At 48.5% G+C, this 20,521-nt stretch overlaps 1 protein-coding gene across 3 annotated transcripts in view; it reads left to right on the forward strand.

The window, feature by feature from the left end:
* dgkza (diacylglycerol kinase, zeta a) overlaps positions 1 to 20,521 on the forward strand; it is a 516,902-nt gene that overhangs the window by 69,671 nt on the left and 426,710 nt on the right. For 2 of the 3 annotated variants that reach the window (XM_086007591.1, XM_086007594.1), the window contains exon 2: positions 13,020 to 13,118. The exons of the other annotated variant lie outside the window; for it this stretch is intronic. In XM_086007591.1, coding sequence (XP_085863717.1) covers positions 13,020 to 13,118 — 99 coding nt within the window. The remainder of the gene's footprint in view (positions 1 to 13,019; positions 13,119 to 20,521) is intronic. 3 annotated transcript variants of the gene reach the window in all.

The following is a 20,521-nucleotide window of genomic DNA, read 5'->3' on the forward strand; positions in this document are numbered from 1 at the left end:
GTGGGTGATCCAGACAACTACCAGAGGAAGAAAGATTTGTATTTAAGAACATAAGAAATAGGAGCAGGATTCGGCCATTTGGCCCTTCGAGCCTGCTCCACTATTCAATAAGATCATGGCTGATCTTCTACCTCAACTCCACTTTCCTGCACTATCCCCATATCCCTTGATTCCCTTAATATTCAAGGGAACATTATCTTTTGCATCCTTGGGATGTCCCACAGAATCCAGAGTCTGTAAAAAGTGAAGTTAAATGTTCAATTACATTTTAGCTGCAAAGTTAAATAGTTGTGGATAATCAAAAGTGTGGACCCTGGGCGAGCGGATAATTGGGGCTCTGCTGTATAATAAGGATGAGGCTATCAGCGCTCACCGTTATTAAAGTGTAAATCGGACAGCAACTTCCAGTGACCGCATATGCGCAGTTAAATGCGGAAATCAGGAAGTTGCTGTTCGCGTTACACTGTTCCTCCAGAAGATGCGCCATAACAAACTCGTGCCCAGAGCCTTGCCATTGAAACACATGGAACGTGTGAAGTTCTGGTATTTACCCACTGGATACCCACTAAACATGCCAGAAAAAGTTGGGGCTTGTCCAATCTAGTGTAGGTGGATTTTTAATGCTGTGATAAATCTTAATTACTGCCAAACAACCTCTTTGGAACTAAAAATTAAATTTTATAAATGTGGAGTCTCATTCCTTCAGATACTTTATTTAACTTTTTCTTTCTGTATCTTTTATCTCTCTTTAGTTCACTTTCTGTACATGATTAATTATTCTAACTTCCACTTCCTGCGTGTCTCAGTAAGGATTCTTCAATCTGATTGGTTAAGGAAATACCCAGTGGTTTGTCCTGTTCACACAGCGTGTTCACTCGCCGCTGATCGCAATATCCGGGCTATTATAAAACATGATTTCTTGTCTTTCATGGGGTGCATAGGTGCCTGCAAAGCTTAAATTGATTAGTCCATCGATTTGCATACCTCTTGAGCTGCTGATATTAACAGATCTCAGCTTTCTGAATTTAGGGTTTCTCTCGCCAACAGTGCTCAGTAGAGCCCTTTCCAGGCCCATGGGATTTAATCACGACAAACCAGCGGTTAAGAAATGTGAGCGCAATTAGGACCGAGTGGCTTGGGTTTTCATGGCAAGTTTGAACACCCCTGGTATAAAGTGTGTAAGATGGAGCATACACTTCATTTCCTGGCAGCCAAGCTGTTCCAGTACAGCTACAACACTGCCATCTATCCGACAATGTGGAAAACTGCACAGGTATGTCCTGTCCACAAAAAGCAGGACAAATCCAACCCGGCCAATTACTGCCCTATCAGTCTACTCTCAATCATCGGCAAAGTGATGGAAGGTGTCATCGACAGTGCTGTCAAGTGGCACTTACTCACCAATAACCTGCTCACTGATGCTCAGTTTGGGTTCCACCAAGATCGCTCGGCTCCCGACCTCATTACAGCCTTGGTCCAAACATGGACAAAGGAGCTAAATTCCAGAGGTGAGGTGAGAGTGACTGCTCTTGACATCAAAGCAGCATTTGACCGAGTGTAGCATCAAGGAGCCCTAGTAAAACTGAAGTCAATGGGAATCGGGGGGGCAAAACGCTCCACTGGTTGGAGTCATACATAGCACAAAGGAAGATGGTTGTGGTGGTTGAAGGTCAATTATCACAGCCCCAGGACCTCGCTGCAGGAGTTACTCAGGGCAGTGTCCTAGGCCCACCCATCTTCAGCTGCTTCATCAATGACCTTCCCTCAAACATAAAGTCAGAAGTGGGGATGTTCGCTGATGACTGCAGTGTTCAGCGCCATTCACAACTCCTCGGATAATGAAGCAGTCCATGACCGCATGCAACAAGACCTGGACGATGTTCAGGCTTGGGCTGATAGGTGGCAGGTAACATTCGCGCCACAGAAGTGCCAGGCAATGACTATCTCCAACAAGCGAGAGTCTAACCAACTCCCCTTGACTTTCAACGGCATTACCTTCGCCAAATCCCCCAGCATCAACATCCTGGGGGTCACTATTGACCAGAAACTTAACTGGGCCAGCCATAGAAATACTGTGGCAACAAGAGCAGGTCAGAGGCTAGGTATCCTGCAGCGAGTGTCTCACCTCCTGACTACCCAGAGCCTTTCCACCATCTACAAGGCACAAGTAAGGAGTGTGATGGAATACTCTCCACTTGCCTGGATGAGTGCAGCTCCAACAACACCATCCAGGACAAAGCAGCCCGCTTGATTGGCACCCCATCCACCACCTTAAACATTCACTCCCTCCGCCACCGGCGTACCGTGGCTGCAGTGTGTACCATCTACAAGATGCACTGCAGCAACTCGCCAAGGCTTCTTCTGCAGCACCTGCCAAACCCACGACCTCTTCCACCTAGAAGGACAAGGGCAGCAGGCGCATGGGAACACCACCACCTCCAAGTTCCCCTCCAAGTCACACACCATCCTGACTTGGAAGTATATCGCCGATCCTTCATCGTCGCTGGGTCAAAATCCTGGAACTCCCTCCCTAACAGCACTGTGGGAGTACCTTCACCACACGGACTGCAGCGGTTCAAGGCGACGGCTCACCGCCACCTTCTCGAGGGCAATTAGGGATGGGCAATAAATGCTGGCCTTGCCAGCGACGCCCACATCCCATAAACAAATTTAAAAAAAAGTCTGTTGCTGATTAATGCCCCTCTCCCCCTTACCCCTGCTATTACTATGATAACCAGCAGTGTGATGCTATATACCTTTGGGTTCCTTGGTGCCGCCTTCATTATTTCCTAGCCTAGGTCATGCTGTCTGCAGTGCGCTTACTGCCTGCCACATAATCGGAAGCAAACTCCAAAATATTTATTTTTAAAAATCCTATCATAAGCAAACGCCTGACAGCGAATTGAAGCCAGTGAGGTAGGTGCTCCCCTGACTGACGAGATCATTGATGTGCTGCACTGATTCACAGGTGGTCACCAAGTTCTATATAAAGCTTCTGTTACCATGTTGTGCGGAGTAACAGATGGCAGGGGATGGATTAAACAGGTATGCATAGTTCAGGGGCCGTGTCTCCTCCTGTACGTGTATGTGTGGGAGGACCTGAAGCAGCCAGAGCTGCAGCCTGCAGCGCTCTTTCTCTCCTTTCTCTCTCAAACAAAGGTTGTCTTGTCAGGTACCAATTTTCAACAACCTTTTGTAAGAGATTGTTTTTTTAAACAGTAAAATCAGCTGTTTTGGTTTCATGCCAGCCCCTTTAGTTCCTGTAAATTACCATTAATTGGGCGCCAATGGCTTCTGCATATCGATTGAGCAGTGACTTTCAGAGAATGCTTTCGTTCCCTCCATTTGGCATTTTAAAGTATCTCTGTCGATCCAAAAATGTGACTTGTGTTAAGAGACTACTGTGAGCAGCTACCAGGTAATGGGAGCAGCTAGTAATGAATGGCCACTAAACCAGCCCGTAGGCTGACTGGAAGACCCAAGGATTCACTTGCTCGTTAACTCTGCGAAGGCATCAGTGTTACACTCCCAAGTTGTCAATTGAAAATTTCAGAACTGAGATCGATAGATTTTTGTTAAGCAAGGGTATTATGGAACCAAGGTGGGTAAATAGAGTTAAGTTAAAGATTGGCCATGATCGAATTCAATGGCGGAACAAGCTTGATAGGCTGAACGGCCTACTCCTGTTCCTATGCTCTGGCAGCTTCTCTCTGGCTCTGTACCCCAGCTCCAGGTACTCTGTGCTGAGTCACTTACAATTAATCTCAGCACCCCTGAGCCAGTGAGAGGGTGGAAAAGGCACCAGGGCTCCTGCTCCTGATCGTCATCCAGTGACCCACACTGTGATTATGTTGAGAACCGGATCGTGCTTGGCTATGGGCAGAATAGCCTTCCAGCGGACACTGCACATGTAAAATGGTCACTTGTTGGGGGTGGGGGGGAGAAGGGTGGGTTAGGGAGTCGGGCACCCAGCAACACAGCAAGAGTTTGTGCTGGGAGGAGGGGGAAACTGGTCTGTTGCAAGCCTGTGAGACACTGGGCAAGTTCTCACTGTAACATGCGATTTTCAGTTACGTTCCCCCATTTGCTTCCCACCCCTTCCCGACCTCCGGCAAAGGCATCGACTCCTTTGCGCAGTGCGATTCCACAGGCACTGGTCCTTCTCCATGTCCTTCACCAGCTGCCCATTCCTTGTGCGTGAACGTGGTCGGTGTCGGCAGCCTGGTCGACCACAACTGAGCCTGACCTTGCTCTCGGCTGATGTCCCCACACAGAGAGTCAAGAGCATGATCAGGAGCTACTGACGACCAAATGTAACTGCTCTACTGCCACCCTGACTTGAGATCAGCTTCCTCGGCACAGACCAGGGGTTGCACCCGGGACCACCTTGGTCCTCCTGGTTCTGCTACCTCAACGAGCTCAGCCATTGAAGGGGCCACTGAAACAGGAGTAGGCCATTCAGCTCCTCAGACTTGCTCCGCCATTCAGTCTGAACCTCGACTCCAATTGCCCACCTTAGCTCCATATCCCTTGATGCCCTTGCCCAACAACAAAATCCGTCTTGAAAGCTCTAATTGACCCAGCATCCAAAGCCTTCTGGGGGAGAAAATTCCAGGTTTCCACTACTCTTTGTGTGGAAAAAGTGCTTCCTGATTTCAGTCCAAAATGGCCTCATTTTAAGGTTATGTTCCCTCCGTGGTTTTCTTTACCCCCTCCTCCTACGTGTGTTTATTTCAGTGGAGTACTGTGCTCTTGTTCAGGGAGAATGGCCTGTTCTCCATGAATGGGAGCGCACTACTTTGCACATGTGATGACGTGGACGGTGACTGAAGTCTGACGAAATGAGAACTTGCATTTATTTTCAAACACCGCTGCGATACTTCTGTTTCTTAGTAGGGGAAAAAAATCATTGAAGAAATTAATGCAGATTCTTTGGTTTAAAAAGAAACGCACAATCCTCCCTCTTGAAATGAAATCTGTTGTACACAGTTATTGAAGTTAATAAATGAAGTAGAGAAAATTCAATTTACTTGCACCATTTAATGTGTTACAAAGGCTCTTATTTTAGAAGTTGCTCCCCGGCCCAGTGCTCCTACGGCTTTTGAGAGCTCTGCAATTACAGTAATTAGGACTGTTATTGCAGCTTATAATTTACAGCAGGTGTGCTGCTTTGTGGCTGCTGGGTGGTGTGGTTGGGTTAAAGACCTCCTTGGTCAATAACTTTGTGAATGCTCCGATACCAAACCCCATAATGGTCCACACAATATAAAGGTCAGAGCCACTGTTGGACTTCATGAGGATCCAGAAGCTCAGGTGTCATGGGAGTGATGGCGTGCCTTACTGTGTGGAGCCCTGTATTATTATGTAGTGACCTGTATGATGTATCCAGTGCTCCATACTCCCATCTAACTGTGTAGTGTCCTGAATAATCGCTTAGTTCCCTGTAGTCCGGCACAACTGCACAGAGCCCCGTGCAGGTGGGCCGAGCCCCGTGTAGGTGGGCCGTGCCCTGTAGTCCTGTATTATGACTTGGTAGCCAACTGCCCCGTAAAGTTGTGTTCCTGCGACTGGCTGTGTGTACACAGCTGTGCCTGTTCTTTAGTGCACAGGATTGAACGATATTGTGTTGTGTGTCAATGCCTAATCTCTGGGAATCTGATAAGAAATGAAACATACTAGTAGACTAGGACTGCCATGAAGACTGGGCTGGCACTTGGATTGATCTCTGATGTCTTGACGGCACCATTGAATCAGTGGCTGCACTGAATACGAAGCCCTTGGCTATTGCCCTCTGGTGGAGCTGTGTGTCGATCAGAACTTCACAACAGTGAAAACTAAACTTGGACTGACCCAGCCTCCGGTGATATTGGTTTGCACATGGGACCCTGGAGAGGAAATGCATCAAACCACATATTACAGATGGTTTGAGGTGTACAGTTTCAGTGGCAGATGCATGTGCTTTTGATTCATGCACCTTACTCATGTCTAGTACTAAAAGGGGTCGCGATAGAGTAACTGATATCTGAGGGACAGGGGAGTCTAACAGTTGACATCTATGTCTACATCTATGTGTTGTAATCTTGTTTCTCTGCTGTTGCTATGGTCAGCGTTCCCCCCCCCCACCCCGCCAACCTCCTAAGCTGTAAATACCCCATCTTACACACTTTTTCTCTTCCTTGTATCCTTACTATGTTGAGATCCAGACTGGTTGTATTGTCTCGCACTCCAACTTGTTATTTACTAGGATCTCAAAACTAATTACTTTCTCTCCCAAAATCTCCAAGCTTTTAAAACCTGTGCTTGGTGTCACTTACCCACCATTGTGTGATTTACCTCGTCTTCTCTCCCACTCTTTAAACTTGCTTTCTTAATAATTAAAAAAAAGAATATAGCTGCCCTGCTGATGACTGAAGGGTGCCTGTCTGTCTCTCCGTGCCTGAGGTGCACGTATGATCAGACATCTCTTGTGTGTAGCTCTTTGGTCTCTGGAATATGCATCATTTGCTTAAAGATGGTTTGGATTGCTGATGTGACCTCACTAAAGATGTTGACTCGGTATTTAAAGGTGCATTGCCATTTTTTCCCCATTTACATACATTTTAAAACATATTTATTTATATTTTTTCATTGCAGCATGAGACAGCTTCCCCTTTCAGTTTGGTTCCCACAACATGTGATCCCCATGCGTAGGATAGGGACTGGGTCAGTGCTTAAAAAAACTGACAGTGCTGCAGGTACTTGCTGTTCTTGACAGCCGGTGGTGATCTTCATCTACAAAAGCATCCACTTTAAGACTCTTTGCGCACTGACGCAGTCGTCATTCTTCTTTCCTAAATGTCTTGCCACCCGTTGGGGTCCAGTCCCGTGGCCACCCGTTGGGGTCCAGCCCCGTGGCCACCCGTTGGGGTCCAGCCCCGTGGCCACCCGTTGGGGTCCAGCCCCGTGGCCACCCGTTGGGGTCCAGCCCCGTGGCCACCCGTTGGGGTCCAGCCCCGTGGCCACCCGTTGGGGTCCAGCCCCGTGGCCACCCGTTGGGGTCCAGCCCCGTGGCCACCCGTTGGGGTCCAGCCCCGTGGCCACCCGTTGGGGTCCAGTCCCGTGGCCACCCGTTGGGGTCCAGCCCCGTGGCCACCCGTTGGGGTCCAGTCCCGTGGCCACCCGTTGGGGTCCAGCCCCGTGGCCACCCGTTGGGGTCCAGCCCCGTGGCCACCCGTTGGGGTCCAGCCCCGTGGCCACCCGTTGGGGTCCAGCCCCGTGGCCACCCGTTGGGGTCCAGCCCCGTGGCCACCCGTTGGGGTCCAGCCCCGTGGCCACCCGTTGGGGTCCAGCCCCGTGGCCACCCGTTGGGGTCCAGTCCCGTGGCCACCCGTTGGGGTCCAGCCCCGTGGCCACCCGTTGGGGTCCAGCCCCGTGGCCACCCGTTGGGGTCCAGTCCCGTGGCCACCCGTTGGGGTCCAGCCCCGTGGCCACCCGTTGGGGTCCAGTCCCGTGGCCACCCGTTGGGGTCCAGTCCCGTGGCCACCCGTTGGGGTCCAGTCCCGTGGCCACCCGTTGGGGTCCAGTCCCGTGGCCACCCGTTGGGGTCCAGTCCCGTGGCCACCCGTTGGGGTCCAGTCCCGTTGCCATTTGCAGCCCTCAGCTACATTACTGAAGTGACCATTCTCCATGCCTCAGCCCAGACAGTGCATGTCCGCAGGCTATTAACATGTGGGTCCACTTGCCCCGGCCCCTATCCCGGTTTTCTCATTGCTCCCTTGGACCTGTAACTAGACGGACCGACCTGTCCCCGTCCTGGACGGACCGAGTTGTCCCCGTCCTGGACGGACCGGCTGGGGCTGGGCTTTCTTGGTTTGTCGGGACTCGGACTGCAGTGTAGCTGTGAGCCCACTCTTGGACGAGCGGGGATGCAATGGAGGCCGGTGATTATTTTCCCAAATGATTGTGGCCCAAATGTGGCTGTGAAATGCGAGCTGCAGAACATGAGATCTAAATGGCACTGCTTCAAAGTCCTTCTATTTATAGAGATTCCTTGCTAATTTCACAGGGCTGTTAATAATAGCCTATGTTTGCAAAGGTCTCAGTCTGAGTGTTCCAGCATTGTGTCTAGGCTTAACCCAGGCATGTTGATCTATGTTAGCTGACAGCCCGAGGGCAGCGCAGCTACTACAGAATTATACCTCCTAACTTGTTTTTTTTAATGAGAAAGATTTAAATTAGAGGTCAGCTAGTGCTATAGATAGGGCCCTTCAACAGTGCAGCTTTCTGTCATCTTAGGACACATTGTGGCCCCATGTAGAAAATTTTAAATCGAATTAATATACGTAGATCTACATTCGCTGATATGGGCATTGCTCGTAAGGCTGGCATTTACTGTCTATCCCTAGTTGCCCTGAGTGGTGGGCCTTATCCTTGAACCGCTGGTAGCAGTTCGATACAGCCGATTGGCTTACTAGGCCTTTTCATGGAGGCGGGTAAGAGTCAACCAACATTGGTGTGGGACTGGAGTTACATGTAGGCCAGACTGGGTAAGGACAACTGGCTTCCTTCCCTAAAGGGCATTTGTTAACCAGTTGGGTTTATACAACTTCTTGGTCACTTATTACTGATACCAGCTTTTTAATCCCAATTTCTTTTCAAGCTGAATTCTAAATTCTCAAACTGGGATTTGAACTCTTATTCTCTGGATTACTAGCCCAGTAACATAACCACTACACTACTGCACTCCTTAGGAGGATTGATTCACCTTCGAAGTGATAGTGCCAAGTACAGCCTTTTCCAAACCTCCAGGCCACATGAAATTCGAACAGGATTAAACCAGCAGCTAAGAGATGTAAACACAGATGACACTGAGTTGCTTTGGGTTTTGAGAGCAGGATTGGCAGAACAAGGGGGGGCTGCACGCAGGTGGCCAAGGGGGGGTGGGGGGTGCTGCACGCAGGTGGCCAAGGGGGGGGGGGCTGCACGCAGGTGGCCAAGGGGTGCATTCTGCACATCCATACAGCACAGGAGCGGGCTAGGCAAACCAAATCTTGCTTTTGTTTCTGGGGTTTCGTTGTGTAATAGGGCTGCCAAAAGCCGTCATCAGTGTAGTCTTATAATGAGAAAACAAGTGTCGCTACTGGCTGCACCCAGGAACACTTCAGTCCAAATGTGAAATCAAAGATTGACTGACAGTCGGTGGGTGAATTTTGTCTCCTCTGTGGTTCAGTAGAGGTTTTCCTCACTTCCCCGATCCCTTTGCCCCACCATTGGCAGCTGGTAGTACCCTAAGCTCTGGAATTCCCTCAATAAATCTCTCCACCTCTAAGACGGTCCTTAAAACCTACCTCTTTGACCAGGTTTTTAGTCACCCGACCTAATATCTCCTCCTTTGGCTCGCTGTCAATTTTTGTCCGATTTATGTTCCTGTGAAGCGCCTTGGGATGTTTTCCTATGTTAAAGGCGCTATATAAATATAAGTTGCTGTTGTTTTAGCGTGTTTCCAAATGTTCCTGCCCACGAGTTGGAAGATGAAATCTGTTCAGTCAGACAGAAGCTGCCGGTTTTTCGGCACGGAATGCTCTCCCATTTTTCTGGAACCTTGTCAAAGTCCCGCATTAGCGTCATTCACCTGGGACTAGCGCTTAGCGGGTTCAGCTCTGTTGAACTGCTCTGTAACTCTTGTGTCTGCCACTTTAACAGTACCGAAGCAAGAAAAACAATTGTGTGTGTGTGTGTGTGTTTTGTGGGGGGTTTATTATACACATACATATATACAGCTTTTGGTTCCGAGGTAAAATGCAGAAAAGGGGATAGATGCTTTGGAAATGTGCTAACTTTTTTAAGATTTATTGATTGTGATTGCGAGTGTGTCTGTTGTTGGGAGAGTACAGAGAGACTGTCATAAATACATTACTGACAGGAAAAATGATGAGAGTTCATCCACCTTTTAGCTCTCTGCTGCACTTGCCCATTGAGCCACGGTGGGGCAGATTGTGGGAGTTGCCATATTTGGGTGGGATGAGGCGTGTTCCTCAGGCATACTGCTTAAGCTGTGTATGAATCCTGTTTTGTCAAACCAGACCTCCCCTGTGTCTGCATTCCACGCACTGCACCACTGGATAAAGGCTCTTAATCCACAGCTGAGCTTAAACTGGGAGAAATCTGTTGGTACCTGACTGACTCCCAGTGAATGGCACATCAGCCACACTTTGCATATTGGTTAAACAGTATGCCTGAGGGGTACGCCTTACCCCACCCAAATATGGCAACTCCCAAAGCTGCGGAACATGGCCACAATCTGCCCGACCCTGGCTCAATGAACAAGTGCAGCAGTTTATGTCAACACACCATCATCACCACCACCACCACAACAACTTTCATTTATATAGCACCTTTAACCTAGTATTCTACCCGACCCCGGCTCAATGGTCAAGTGCAACATTGTGTCAACATGCCGTCGCCATCCTGAATCGGCCTTTGGAAGGCTTGATCCCCATCACCTGTACCGACACCCTAAGCCTGTACACTGTATCCTATTGATGTAATATATGACATGCTGTTGTGGTGCTCGCAGTGGGCAGTCCTAGGCTGCTTGAACTTGAGGCGATTGAGGCAATGTCATGAGGAAAGCAGCCCTGCCTTTATGTACATTATCCTGTGCTGGGTTAATCTGAATTGGAAGTTTACCACTTGATCGCTGTGTTTGTGGTTGTGTTTAACTCTGTGTGCGCGAGTGTAACAGTGAGAGGAAGTGTATGCAACAGTGTGTGTATGAATAACAAAAGTCTTTGTAACACGGAATGTTGTGCCTCACTTCAAACTCTGTCTAACAGGAACTTGTATTTTTATTGACTTTCCTAAGGCAGGAAGGAGTCACTGAGCTTTACAATAAGGAGGAAGAGGATATGGTAGACACAGAGCGTGGAGAAAGGGGAGAGGTCTGGAGAGGCTCGGGTGGGAAACCAAAGACACTGATGAGAAGGAAGCTTTTGAAAATGGGGAAGGAGGTGGTCGGGCAGAGGGAAGTGGGTAGAGAACTTCAGAGCACAGGAGTGTAGCGGCTGAATGAGGGATCATTGAGAGGGGAGCGAGGAGTGAGGAGAAGTCTGGTGTGAAACAGCGGAGGGTGCACGCAGGGATGCAAAGCGGGAGATCACCAAGGCCGGTTGGAGCGAGGCTACGGGGAAATTTGAAAATAAGGCCCAGAAGCTCGTGGAGGGCTGAGGCAGAGGGGCGAGCTAAGAGGGCATTGGAAAAGTCGAGCCTTGAGGTGATGAAGGCCTGGATAGGGCTTCAGTTGCAGAAAAGGAGGGCTCCGGCGAGGTAGATAATGTTGTAGAGGAGCAAGAAAGCAGTTCTGTTAACCGTGGACACGGAGCCTGGGGTTGAGCAGGATACCAAGGATCCACGCTTCTTTGAAGTCGTAGCCAGGAATAAATGGACTTGAGGCCAGTGGTTTGGCGATGCTGATGGGAGTGGAAAGGGATGGTGTATGTGTTCAGCCTGATGAGGTTTTGGCTCATCCAGTTCTTGCTATAGATAGAGAGTTTGAGAGTGCGGCAACAACCTTTGGCGCAGTGGTGAAGGCAGGAGATTGAGCTGGGCACCCATGTGGAAGCTGATCCCATGCTTCTGGATAATGTTGTTGTAAAGGGGTAGCGGGCCAAGGATGGACACTTGGAGTACAATGGACAAAACAGATTGGAGGGCCTGCAATCAGAAGTGGTGGGATCGCAGTTGTCAGGTGACGAGAAGTTCCAGGACCCTGGAGATGAAAGGAAGATTTGAGATGAGGTGATGATGAGAGAAAGTGATGGGGATTGCTGGCAATGGTTTTGAAGGAGATGTGGACAAGAGAGATGGGTTGATGTTGGTAAACGGAGGGGGGAGGGAATTGCAGGGTGGGGTCGCGTCATGAAGAGGTGAAGTTGAGTGGTCAGGAGCTGGGATGGATTGCGAGGGATTGAGGGAGATGGTAGTGGGTTTCATGAACAAAATGAGGGAGTTGTGAGGGTAAGAACAAGGTTAGGTGGCGGGCAGATGAGGGGAGGTACTGGGAGTGCGGGAGGAGTTGGAGTCGGCAGCAGCTACAAAGCCGATGGCCTTAATGTTGGATGGAAAAAAGGGCCGTGTGTTCCATGCATTTTGAGTCCGAAGTGAGGATGGGTGGGAGTGGTGTTTGAGCAAGTAGTTAGTGGAGAAATGGAGGGGGATTATTTCTGTTCCACAGGATGATGTTGGAGTAAGCAGTAAGGGACAGGGCGGGACAGTACAACGTGAGGTGTCCAGCTTGAGCCAATAGAGGACAGCCAGGCCGGATAACCCAAGAATGTGTGAAGTTTATGTTTATCACATTGTGTGTGTCTGTCTATAAAATTCTGTACACATGTGTACTCGGAGTGTGAAGTGTGTGACTGTGAAACAGAGGGTGGTGCAAGTATGCATAATTAAAATGGAGTCTTTGTGTATGTTTGTGAAGTGTGTCACTCGGAGTGTGTGAAGTGTATGTGTGTAACATGGAGGGTGATGTGTGTCTGTATAAACCAGACTAACCCTGAGTGTGGGGTTAAAGAGCCAAGTCCTCCTCTCTTGTGACATGGCAGGACGTTGCAGGAATGTGACGTGCAGCCATGTTCCTGTGGGCCGGTTTCCCTGCTGTGAACTGCACGGGTGGGCTGTGGGATCCAGAAATGATCCGTAACGACCGGCAGCACTTAGCCTTCTGTTTTCCCTGTTGATTATTTTTTAAAGTGGAATCTCTAGGGACAGGAGGAGGCCATTCAGCCCCTCAAGCCTGTTCCGCCATTCAGTTAGATCATGGCTGATCTGTAGCTTAACTTCATTTACTCGCCTTGGTTCCGTAACCCTTAACACCCTTACGTGTGTGTGTGTGTGTGTGTGTGTGTACGTACTCCACCCCCACCCATCCTCACGGAATGGAGCAGGATGTCCTGTAGCTGCAATGGTTCTGTCCACCTCAACGGCACACGAACGGCTGTCAGGTGTTCGCATGGTAACGAGATCAATTCTTTCACCAGAATCCGGCTGCCGCCAAAGGGAGTAATTCCTTATCTGATGGGCATGCGGCACGGCCGCCATGGGTCCAGGAAGATAAAGCGCAATTCCGTCGTGTATAAGTATGTGGGTTTTTTTCTCTTTCATTAGCGGCCTGCTGGCGCCACATGACCTCGAAACCGCCACGCATCCGCTTCTTTCCACACGGGTTGCTGCATGGGATCAGACCAGGCCTTTCCGTCATCTCGCATCTTCCACTCGTAGAAATAGGAGGAGGCCGCTCAGCTCCTCGAGTCTGTTCTACCATTCAATCAAATCATGGATGATCTGTATCTTAACCCCATTTACCCGCCTTGGGTCCGTATCCCTTGATACCCTTGGCTAAAAAAAACTATCGATCTTGGTTTTGAAAGCTCCAATTGTCCCAGCATCCATAGCCTTTTGGGGGAGAGAGTTCCAGATTTCCACTACCCTTTGTGTGAAGAAGTGCTTCCTGATTTCACCCCTGAAAGGCCGGGCTCTCATTTTAAGGTTACACCCCCTTGTTCTGGACTCTCCCAACCAGAGGAAATAGTTTCTCTCTCTCTATCCTATCCACTCCTTTAATCATCTTAAACACCGCAATTAGATTACCTCTTAATCTTCTAAATTCAAAGGAATACAAGCCTATTCTATGCAACTGGTCCTCATAATTTAACCCTTTTAGCCCCGGTAGCATTCTGGTGAATCTGCGCTGCACCCCCTCCAAGGCCATTCCTGAGGTGCGGTGCCCAGAACTCAACGCAGTGCTCCAGATGTATTTTTAAGATGCAGTTTTCCATTATGCGTGTGTCCCTCTCTGGCTCCACCCGGTTTTGATATATATATGTGTTACCAATGAATGCTCATCAGCACAAAGAAAACATCATAACTGCAGCCCTGTTCCCATATCCCCACCCGCCTGCCCCTGGACTTGGGTGGTGAGGGCAGTCCTGCCTGCGAGGGGCTGGTCAGGGACTCTGCTCCCACACAGACTCTTTGTCCCGTGTCGGCAGGTTTGTACCAGGGGCTCAGACGTATGGAGGGGAGTGCAGCACCATCTGGTGGCAGGCCAGAGCACTGTAGCAGATACTGGGCAGCTCAGCCGAAGGGGAAGATTCACCGCCTGCTCTTAACTCAAAATTGATTAATTTATACGAAAAATGAGACGGGAAAAGACCCACTGGTCCATCCAGCCTGTCCCCCCACAGGAGTGATGCCTTGTGCATCACGATACATACACTCCCCACCCCACCCGGAGCCACAAAATCTCCTGGGAGAGACAAGAAACCAGATAAACAGCAAAGTGAGGACTAGCAGCTTTCTGTGAGCACTGGCCCTGAGCTGGCTACCCAGACCCATTCACTCTCGCCCCCTCCATTGACCTGGCTCCCCACCCTCCCGGCGAGAGAGGTAGTAAACCGCTGGAGCTGGTGATCTCTGGCAAATCGGTCAGCAACTCGTCCGATTGATCCTGAGGTGGAAAAGGAACAGGGCAAATATCCCAGCCAAGGAGCGGGAGCTGGTGAGGGGAGACAACGGTGGGAGAGAAAGAAATTGGCCCACTGTCTACAGAGAAAGCCCTGGACATCAGCGAAATGGGAAAAACTGAAGTAACCCCCCCCCCCCACAATCTGTCTGATCCCATGGCCTGGTAACGCACTAACTTGCTGTGCAAAGTTTAACCTTGATCAGCTTTTAATGTGAACGCACTGCTTTGTTTTATCCTTTCCTCCTGTGCGTGCCTCGCCGCCTCGTGTATGTGCTGTGTAGCGGCTGTAAGTGAACGATAAATAACCGGCTCATTTGCAGCACGGTGCCTGAGCACGCCTTTAATGCTGTTACTCTTGTTGTAAATGTTCAGTTTTCACGTGATGTAAGACTCGGCGATGTATTCTCACTTGAATTGTTGAAATGTTTACCGACTGACAGCACTGAAATACAGGAACTCTCATAGAGGCAGATCCACTTGGATTTCACTCCACTCCCTTTTGTTTTCCCTGTTTATGGATTCCTCCCTAACTCTTCCCTTTCCCTAGATGTAGCTGACTCTGTTTAATAACGTATAATAAGGTCATCCTCGGTTCTGAGGGACTGCCTAAGAAGATAATCCACGTTGAACAGCTTTGTTTATTCGGAAACATTGCGGTTTGCGATGATGGTCTATTGCCCCCGGGGCCTCCATTTGCAGTGAATTCTGCCAGCAGATTCCTAACATGGGATAGCACTCGACTACTAGTAGTGGAGTCTCCAGGAATCAATGATTAATCCCTGGGACAACCCAGCAGAAAAATCACAGGGGCATTAAAATAAATTGGTTTCTTTCCGCAATTTTGTTTGTTGGTTATAAAAATGTTGGAGTTGACAAAGGAAAGGCTATTTGACTGACGATCAAGAATCATCCAATCGGATGTTGTTCACTTTCCAGTTGGCCTGGGAAGGCGGAGCGCTGTGAAAATGGACATGTTGGACAACCAATGGAGGCAGTGTGGGGGCGGGGCAATTGGAGGGAGGAGGTCATGTGATGAAACCTCCGGGAACACATCCAACCAGAGTTGGCAATCCTAACAGCTGCTGGTTTCTGAAACTTTCCACGTAGCTTTCTGTTCTTCAGGACCTGAACTCACGTCTATCATAGGATGAATGTTTCTTCTATACTGCACATTCCTGTTTATATAGTGTTCATTATATCACAGAGGGGCTGGGTTGTGGTGGCCCAAGTTAATTTCGGTTATAACCCTTAACGTGCCATCAGTCCCAGCTAGATTTGCACCCAGCTCCGAGAAAGGAGAGACTCTGACTCACTGAAGCACTGGTCCCTTCATCTGCTCCTTCATTTTCAGTACATCGTTCCTCAAATGTACAAGTCTTCAGGCACAACCTAATACAGTAGAATGGATAGAACATCGGAGCAGCAGTGGGCTATTAGTCTGAATTCCTTGCCTGATCTCCATATCCCTTAATCTGGTCACCCATTACACTGCTCACCTTTAGGAGCTGTTTTTAATTAATTAAGAGGGAAAATAGAGTGAGAGTGAGCTTGCACGGAACATAAAAACTGACTGTAAAAGCTTTTATAGATATGTGAAGAGAAAAAGATTGGTGAAGTCAAGCGTAGGTCCCTTGCAGTTAGAATCAGGGGAATTTATAATGGGGAACAAAGAAATGGCAGACCAATTAAATACATATTTTGGTTCTGTCTTCACAAAGGAGGACACAAATAACCTCCCAGAGATGTCGGGGAACATAGGGTCTGATGAAAGGGAGGAACTGAAAGAAATCAGTATTTGTAGGGAAATGGTGTTAAGGAAATTGACGGGATTGAAGGCCGATAAATCCCCAGGGCCTGATAATCTACATCCTAGGGTATATAAGGAAGTGACCCTAGAAATAGTAGATGCATTGCTGGTCATCTTCCAAAATTCGATAGACTCTGGAACAGTACCCATGGATTGGAGGGTAGCTAATGTTACCCCACTATTCAAAAAAGGTGGTAGAGAGAAAATGGGGAATTACAGACCGGTAAGCCTGACATCGGTAGTGGGGAAAATGCTAGAGTCCATTATAAAAGATGTAATACCAGAGCACTTGGAAAACAGTGACCGGATCGGACAAAGTCAACATGGATTTACAGAAGGTAAATCGTGCTTGACTAATCTACTGGAATTTTTTGAGGATGTAACTGGTAAAATAGATAAGGGAGAACCAGTGGATGTGGTGTATTTGGACTTTCAAAAGGCTTTCGATAAGGTCCCGCATAAGAGATTAGCGTGTAAAGTTAAGGCACATGGGATTGGGGGCAAGGTATTGACTTGGATAGAGAACTGGTTGGCAGACAGGAAGCAAAGAGTTGGAATAAACGGGTCTTTTTCCGAGTGGCAGGCAGTGACTAGTGGGGTACCGCAGGGATCGGTCCTTGGACCCCAGCTATTCACTATATATTAATGATCTGGACGAGGGAACTAGATGTAATATCTCCAAGTTTGCAGACGACACAAAGCTGGGTGGGCATGTGTGCTGTGAGGAGGATGCCGAGAAACTCCAGTATGATTTGGACAGGTTGGGTGATTGGGCAGAAGCATGGCAGATGCAATATAACGTGGATAAATGCGAGGTTATCCACTTTGGTATCAAAAACAGGAAGGCAGATTATTATCTGAATGGCAATAGATTGGGAGAAGGGGAAGTGCAATGAGACCTGGGTGTCCTTGTGCACCAATCGCTGAAGGTAAGCATGGAGGTGCAGCAGGCGGTTAAGAAGGCAAATGGTATGTTGGCCTTCGTAGCGAGAGGGTTTGAGTACAGGAACAAGGATGTCTTGCAGTTGTACAGAGCCTTGGTGAGACCACACCTTGAGTATTGTGCGCAGTTTTGGTCGCCTTATCTGAGGAAGGATGTTCTTGCCATGGAGGGAGTGCAGCAAAGATTCACCAGGCTGATACCTGGGATGGCAGGAATGACGTATGAGGAGAGATTGGGTCGATTGGGCTTATACTCACTGGAGTTTAGAAGAATGAGAGGGGATCTCATTGAAACTTATAAAATTCTAACAGGACTAGACAGACTAGACGCAGGAGGGATGTTCCCGATGGTCGGGGAGTCCAGAACCAGGGGTCACAGTCTAAGGATAAGGGGTAAGCCATTTAGGACAGAGATGAGGAGGAATTTCTTCACTCAGAGAGTAGTGAACCTGTGGAATTCTCAACCACAGAAGGCAGTTGAGGCCAATTCATTGAATATGTTCAAGAAGGAGTTAGATATATTTCTTAATGCTAAAGGGATCAAGGGATATGGGGAGAAGGCAGGGACCGGGTACTGAATTTGGACGATCAGCCATGATCTCATTGAATGGCGGAGCAGGCTCGAGGGGCCGAATGGCCTACTCCTGCTCCTATCTTCTATGTTTCTATGTTTTCATTAGAAGGGCAGCGATTACAGGGTGATTTTAGTGAGGTGTTTAAAATTATCAAAGGTGGGAACAGAGTAGATAGAAACAGACGGCTTCAAATGCTAGAGGTTTAGAATGCAGGGACCTAGATATAAGATTAAATGTAAGAGATTTAAGACCGAGAGCAGGAGAAAACTTTTACTCTGAGGGCTGTGAGGCTGTGCAATGCACTACCGGAGTTAGTGATCGAAGCAGAGACCATGTCAACACTGGTCTCCGGGAAGTGGGCCAATCCCGGCAGTTTCATACCGGGGGGGGGGGAATCCGGGCAGTTTTATACAAGAGGAGGGGGTGGAATCTGGGCAAATTTATCCGGGGGTGTTGAACCGGGCTGTTTTAGACGGTGGGGGTGGTAGGGAGAGTCGAGGCAGTTTTATCCGGGCAGGGGGGTGGGGGCGGGGGGTAGGGAGAGTCGAGGCAGTCTTATGTGGAGCAGCGAGCGAGAGCAGGGGTTAAAGGGGAGATTTGATAGAGGTGTTGAAAATTCTGAGCAGTTTTGATAGAGTACATAGGGAGAAAGTGTTTCCAGTGGCAGAGGGCTCGATAACCAGAGAACACAGATTTAATATTTTCGGCAAAAGAACCAGGGGGGAGATGGGAATTTTTGTAATGCAGTGTGAGATTCGTTATGCACTGCCTGAAAGGGCAGCGGATGCAGTTTTAATAGTAACTTTCAAAAGAGAATGAGATATATAGTTGCAGGGCTGTGTGGAAAGAGCAGGGGAGTGGGACTAATTGGATAGCACTACCAAAGAGCCAGCACAGGCACGATGGGTCGAGTGGTGGCCGCCGCCTCCTGTGCGGTAAGATTCTATGGTTCCCAAGAATGTAGTGATTTTTGAACAGTGTCCACCAGGGGGCAGCGGTGCCCCACCGCAATGTTAACTGGAGTCTGTCCGGTGGAGAGATTGGACAAAGGTCTCTGTGCACCTGGAGTTGGAGGTGAAACGTGTGTTTGATTCGTACAAGGCCCTGACTGTGTTAAAGAATTCCTCGGGGAGAGTGCCCTCAACAACCCAATACATGAGTCCTTATATCCAAAAATATTCTCACCATATTTAATTTAGAAAAATGTTCTCCCAAGCTGGGAGAAATCAAAGTTGGAATTGAAATGCCATAAATTGGTGGTCCCTCCTCATCTCACAGATCCTGTCCCCACCCCGCTCAATTCTTTCAGAGGCGAGGTGAGGGGACCTGCGGCTGAGTGTTGAAACTTTATGGCATGCACAAATATCTCTAATATTTATAAATATTGAAACATATAATTTAATGGAGTAAATAAAGCAGAAACTATTTCTAATGGCAGGTGAGTCGATAACTAGAGGACGCAGATTTAATCTATTTGACAAAAGAACCAGGGGGACGATGAGAATTTTCCAATGTATTCAGGAGGGATAGGGAAGGTAAAAAGAAGGGGGGAGTGGCAGTATTGATCAAGGATAATATTACAGTTCTATAGAGGAACGATATACCGGACAGTTCAAAAACTGAACCTATTTGGTTAGAGTTAAGGAACAGAAAAGGAGCTGTTACATTCATAGAATGGTTACAACACGGAAGGAGGCCATTCGACCCGTCGAGCCCGTGCCAGCTCTCTGCAAGAGCACTTCAGCTAGTCCCACTCCCCCGCCCTTTCCCCGTAGCTCTGCAAGTTTCTTTCCTTCAGGTACTTGTCCAACTCCGTTTTGAAAGCTGCGATTGAGTCTGCCTCCACCGCCCTCTCAGGCAGTGCATTCCAGATCCTAACTGCTCGCTGCATAAAGAAGTTTTTTCTTACGTCGCCTTTGGTTCTTTTGCCAATCACCTTAAATCTGTGTCCTCTGGTTCTCGACCCCTCTGCCAATGGGAACAGTGTCTCTCTATCTATTCTGTCCGGACCCCTCATGATTTTGAACACCTCCATAAAATCTCCTCTCAATCTTCTCTGCTCCAAGGAGAACAACCCCAGCTTCTCCAGTCTATCAACGTAACTGAAGTCCCTCATCCCTGGAATCATTCTCGTAAATCTTTTCTGCACCCTCTCAAGGCCTTCACATCCTTCCTAATGTGGTGCCCAGAATTGGACACAATACTCCAGTTGGGGGTGAACCAGTGTTTTATAAAGATTCATCATCATTTCCACACTTTTGTACTCTATACCTCTATTTATGTATCCCAGGATCCTGTAAGCTTTTTTAACTGCTTTCTCAACCTGCCCTGCCACCTTCAACGATTTGTGCACATACCCCCAGGTCTCTCTGTTTGTGCACCCCCTTCAGGATTGTACCATTTAGTTTATATGTTCTCTCCTCATTCTTTCTACCAAAGTGTATCACTTCACACTTTTCTGCGTTAAATTTCATCTGCCACATGTCCGCCCATTTCACCAGCCTGTCTGTCTTCCTGAAGTCTATCACTCTCCTCCTCACTATTCACTATACATTGCTGGGTGTTTACTATAGATCCCACAATAGTGAGAAGATAGAGGAGCAAATCTGTAGGCAAATTTCAGAGGAATGCAAAAATAGAGCAGTAATAGTGGAGGACTTCAATTACCCTAATATAGACTGGGGGGGAAAA

The sequence above is a fragment of the Somniosus microcephalus genome, chromosome 15, assembly GCF_052327205.1.
Source record: "Somniosus microcephalus isolate GS21.2 chromosome 15, FLI_Smic_1.0, whole genome shotgun sequence".
Lineage (NCBI taxonomy): Eukaryota > Metazoa > Chordata > Chondrichthyes > Squaliformes > Somniosidae > Somniosus > Somniosus microcephalus.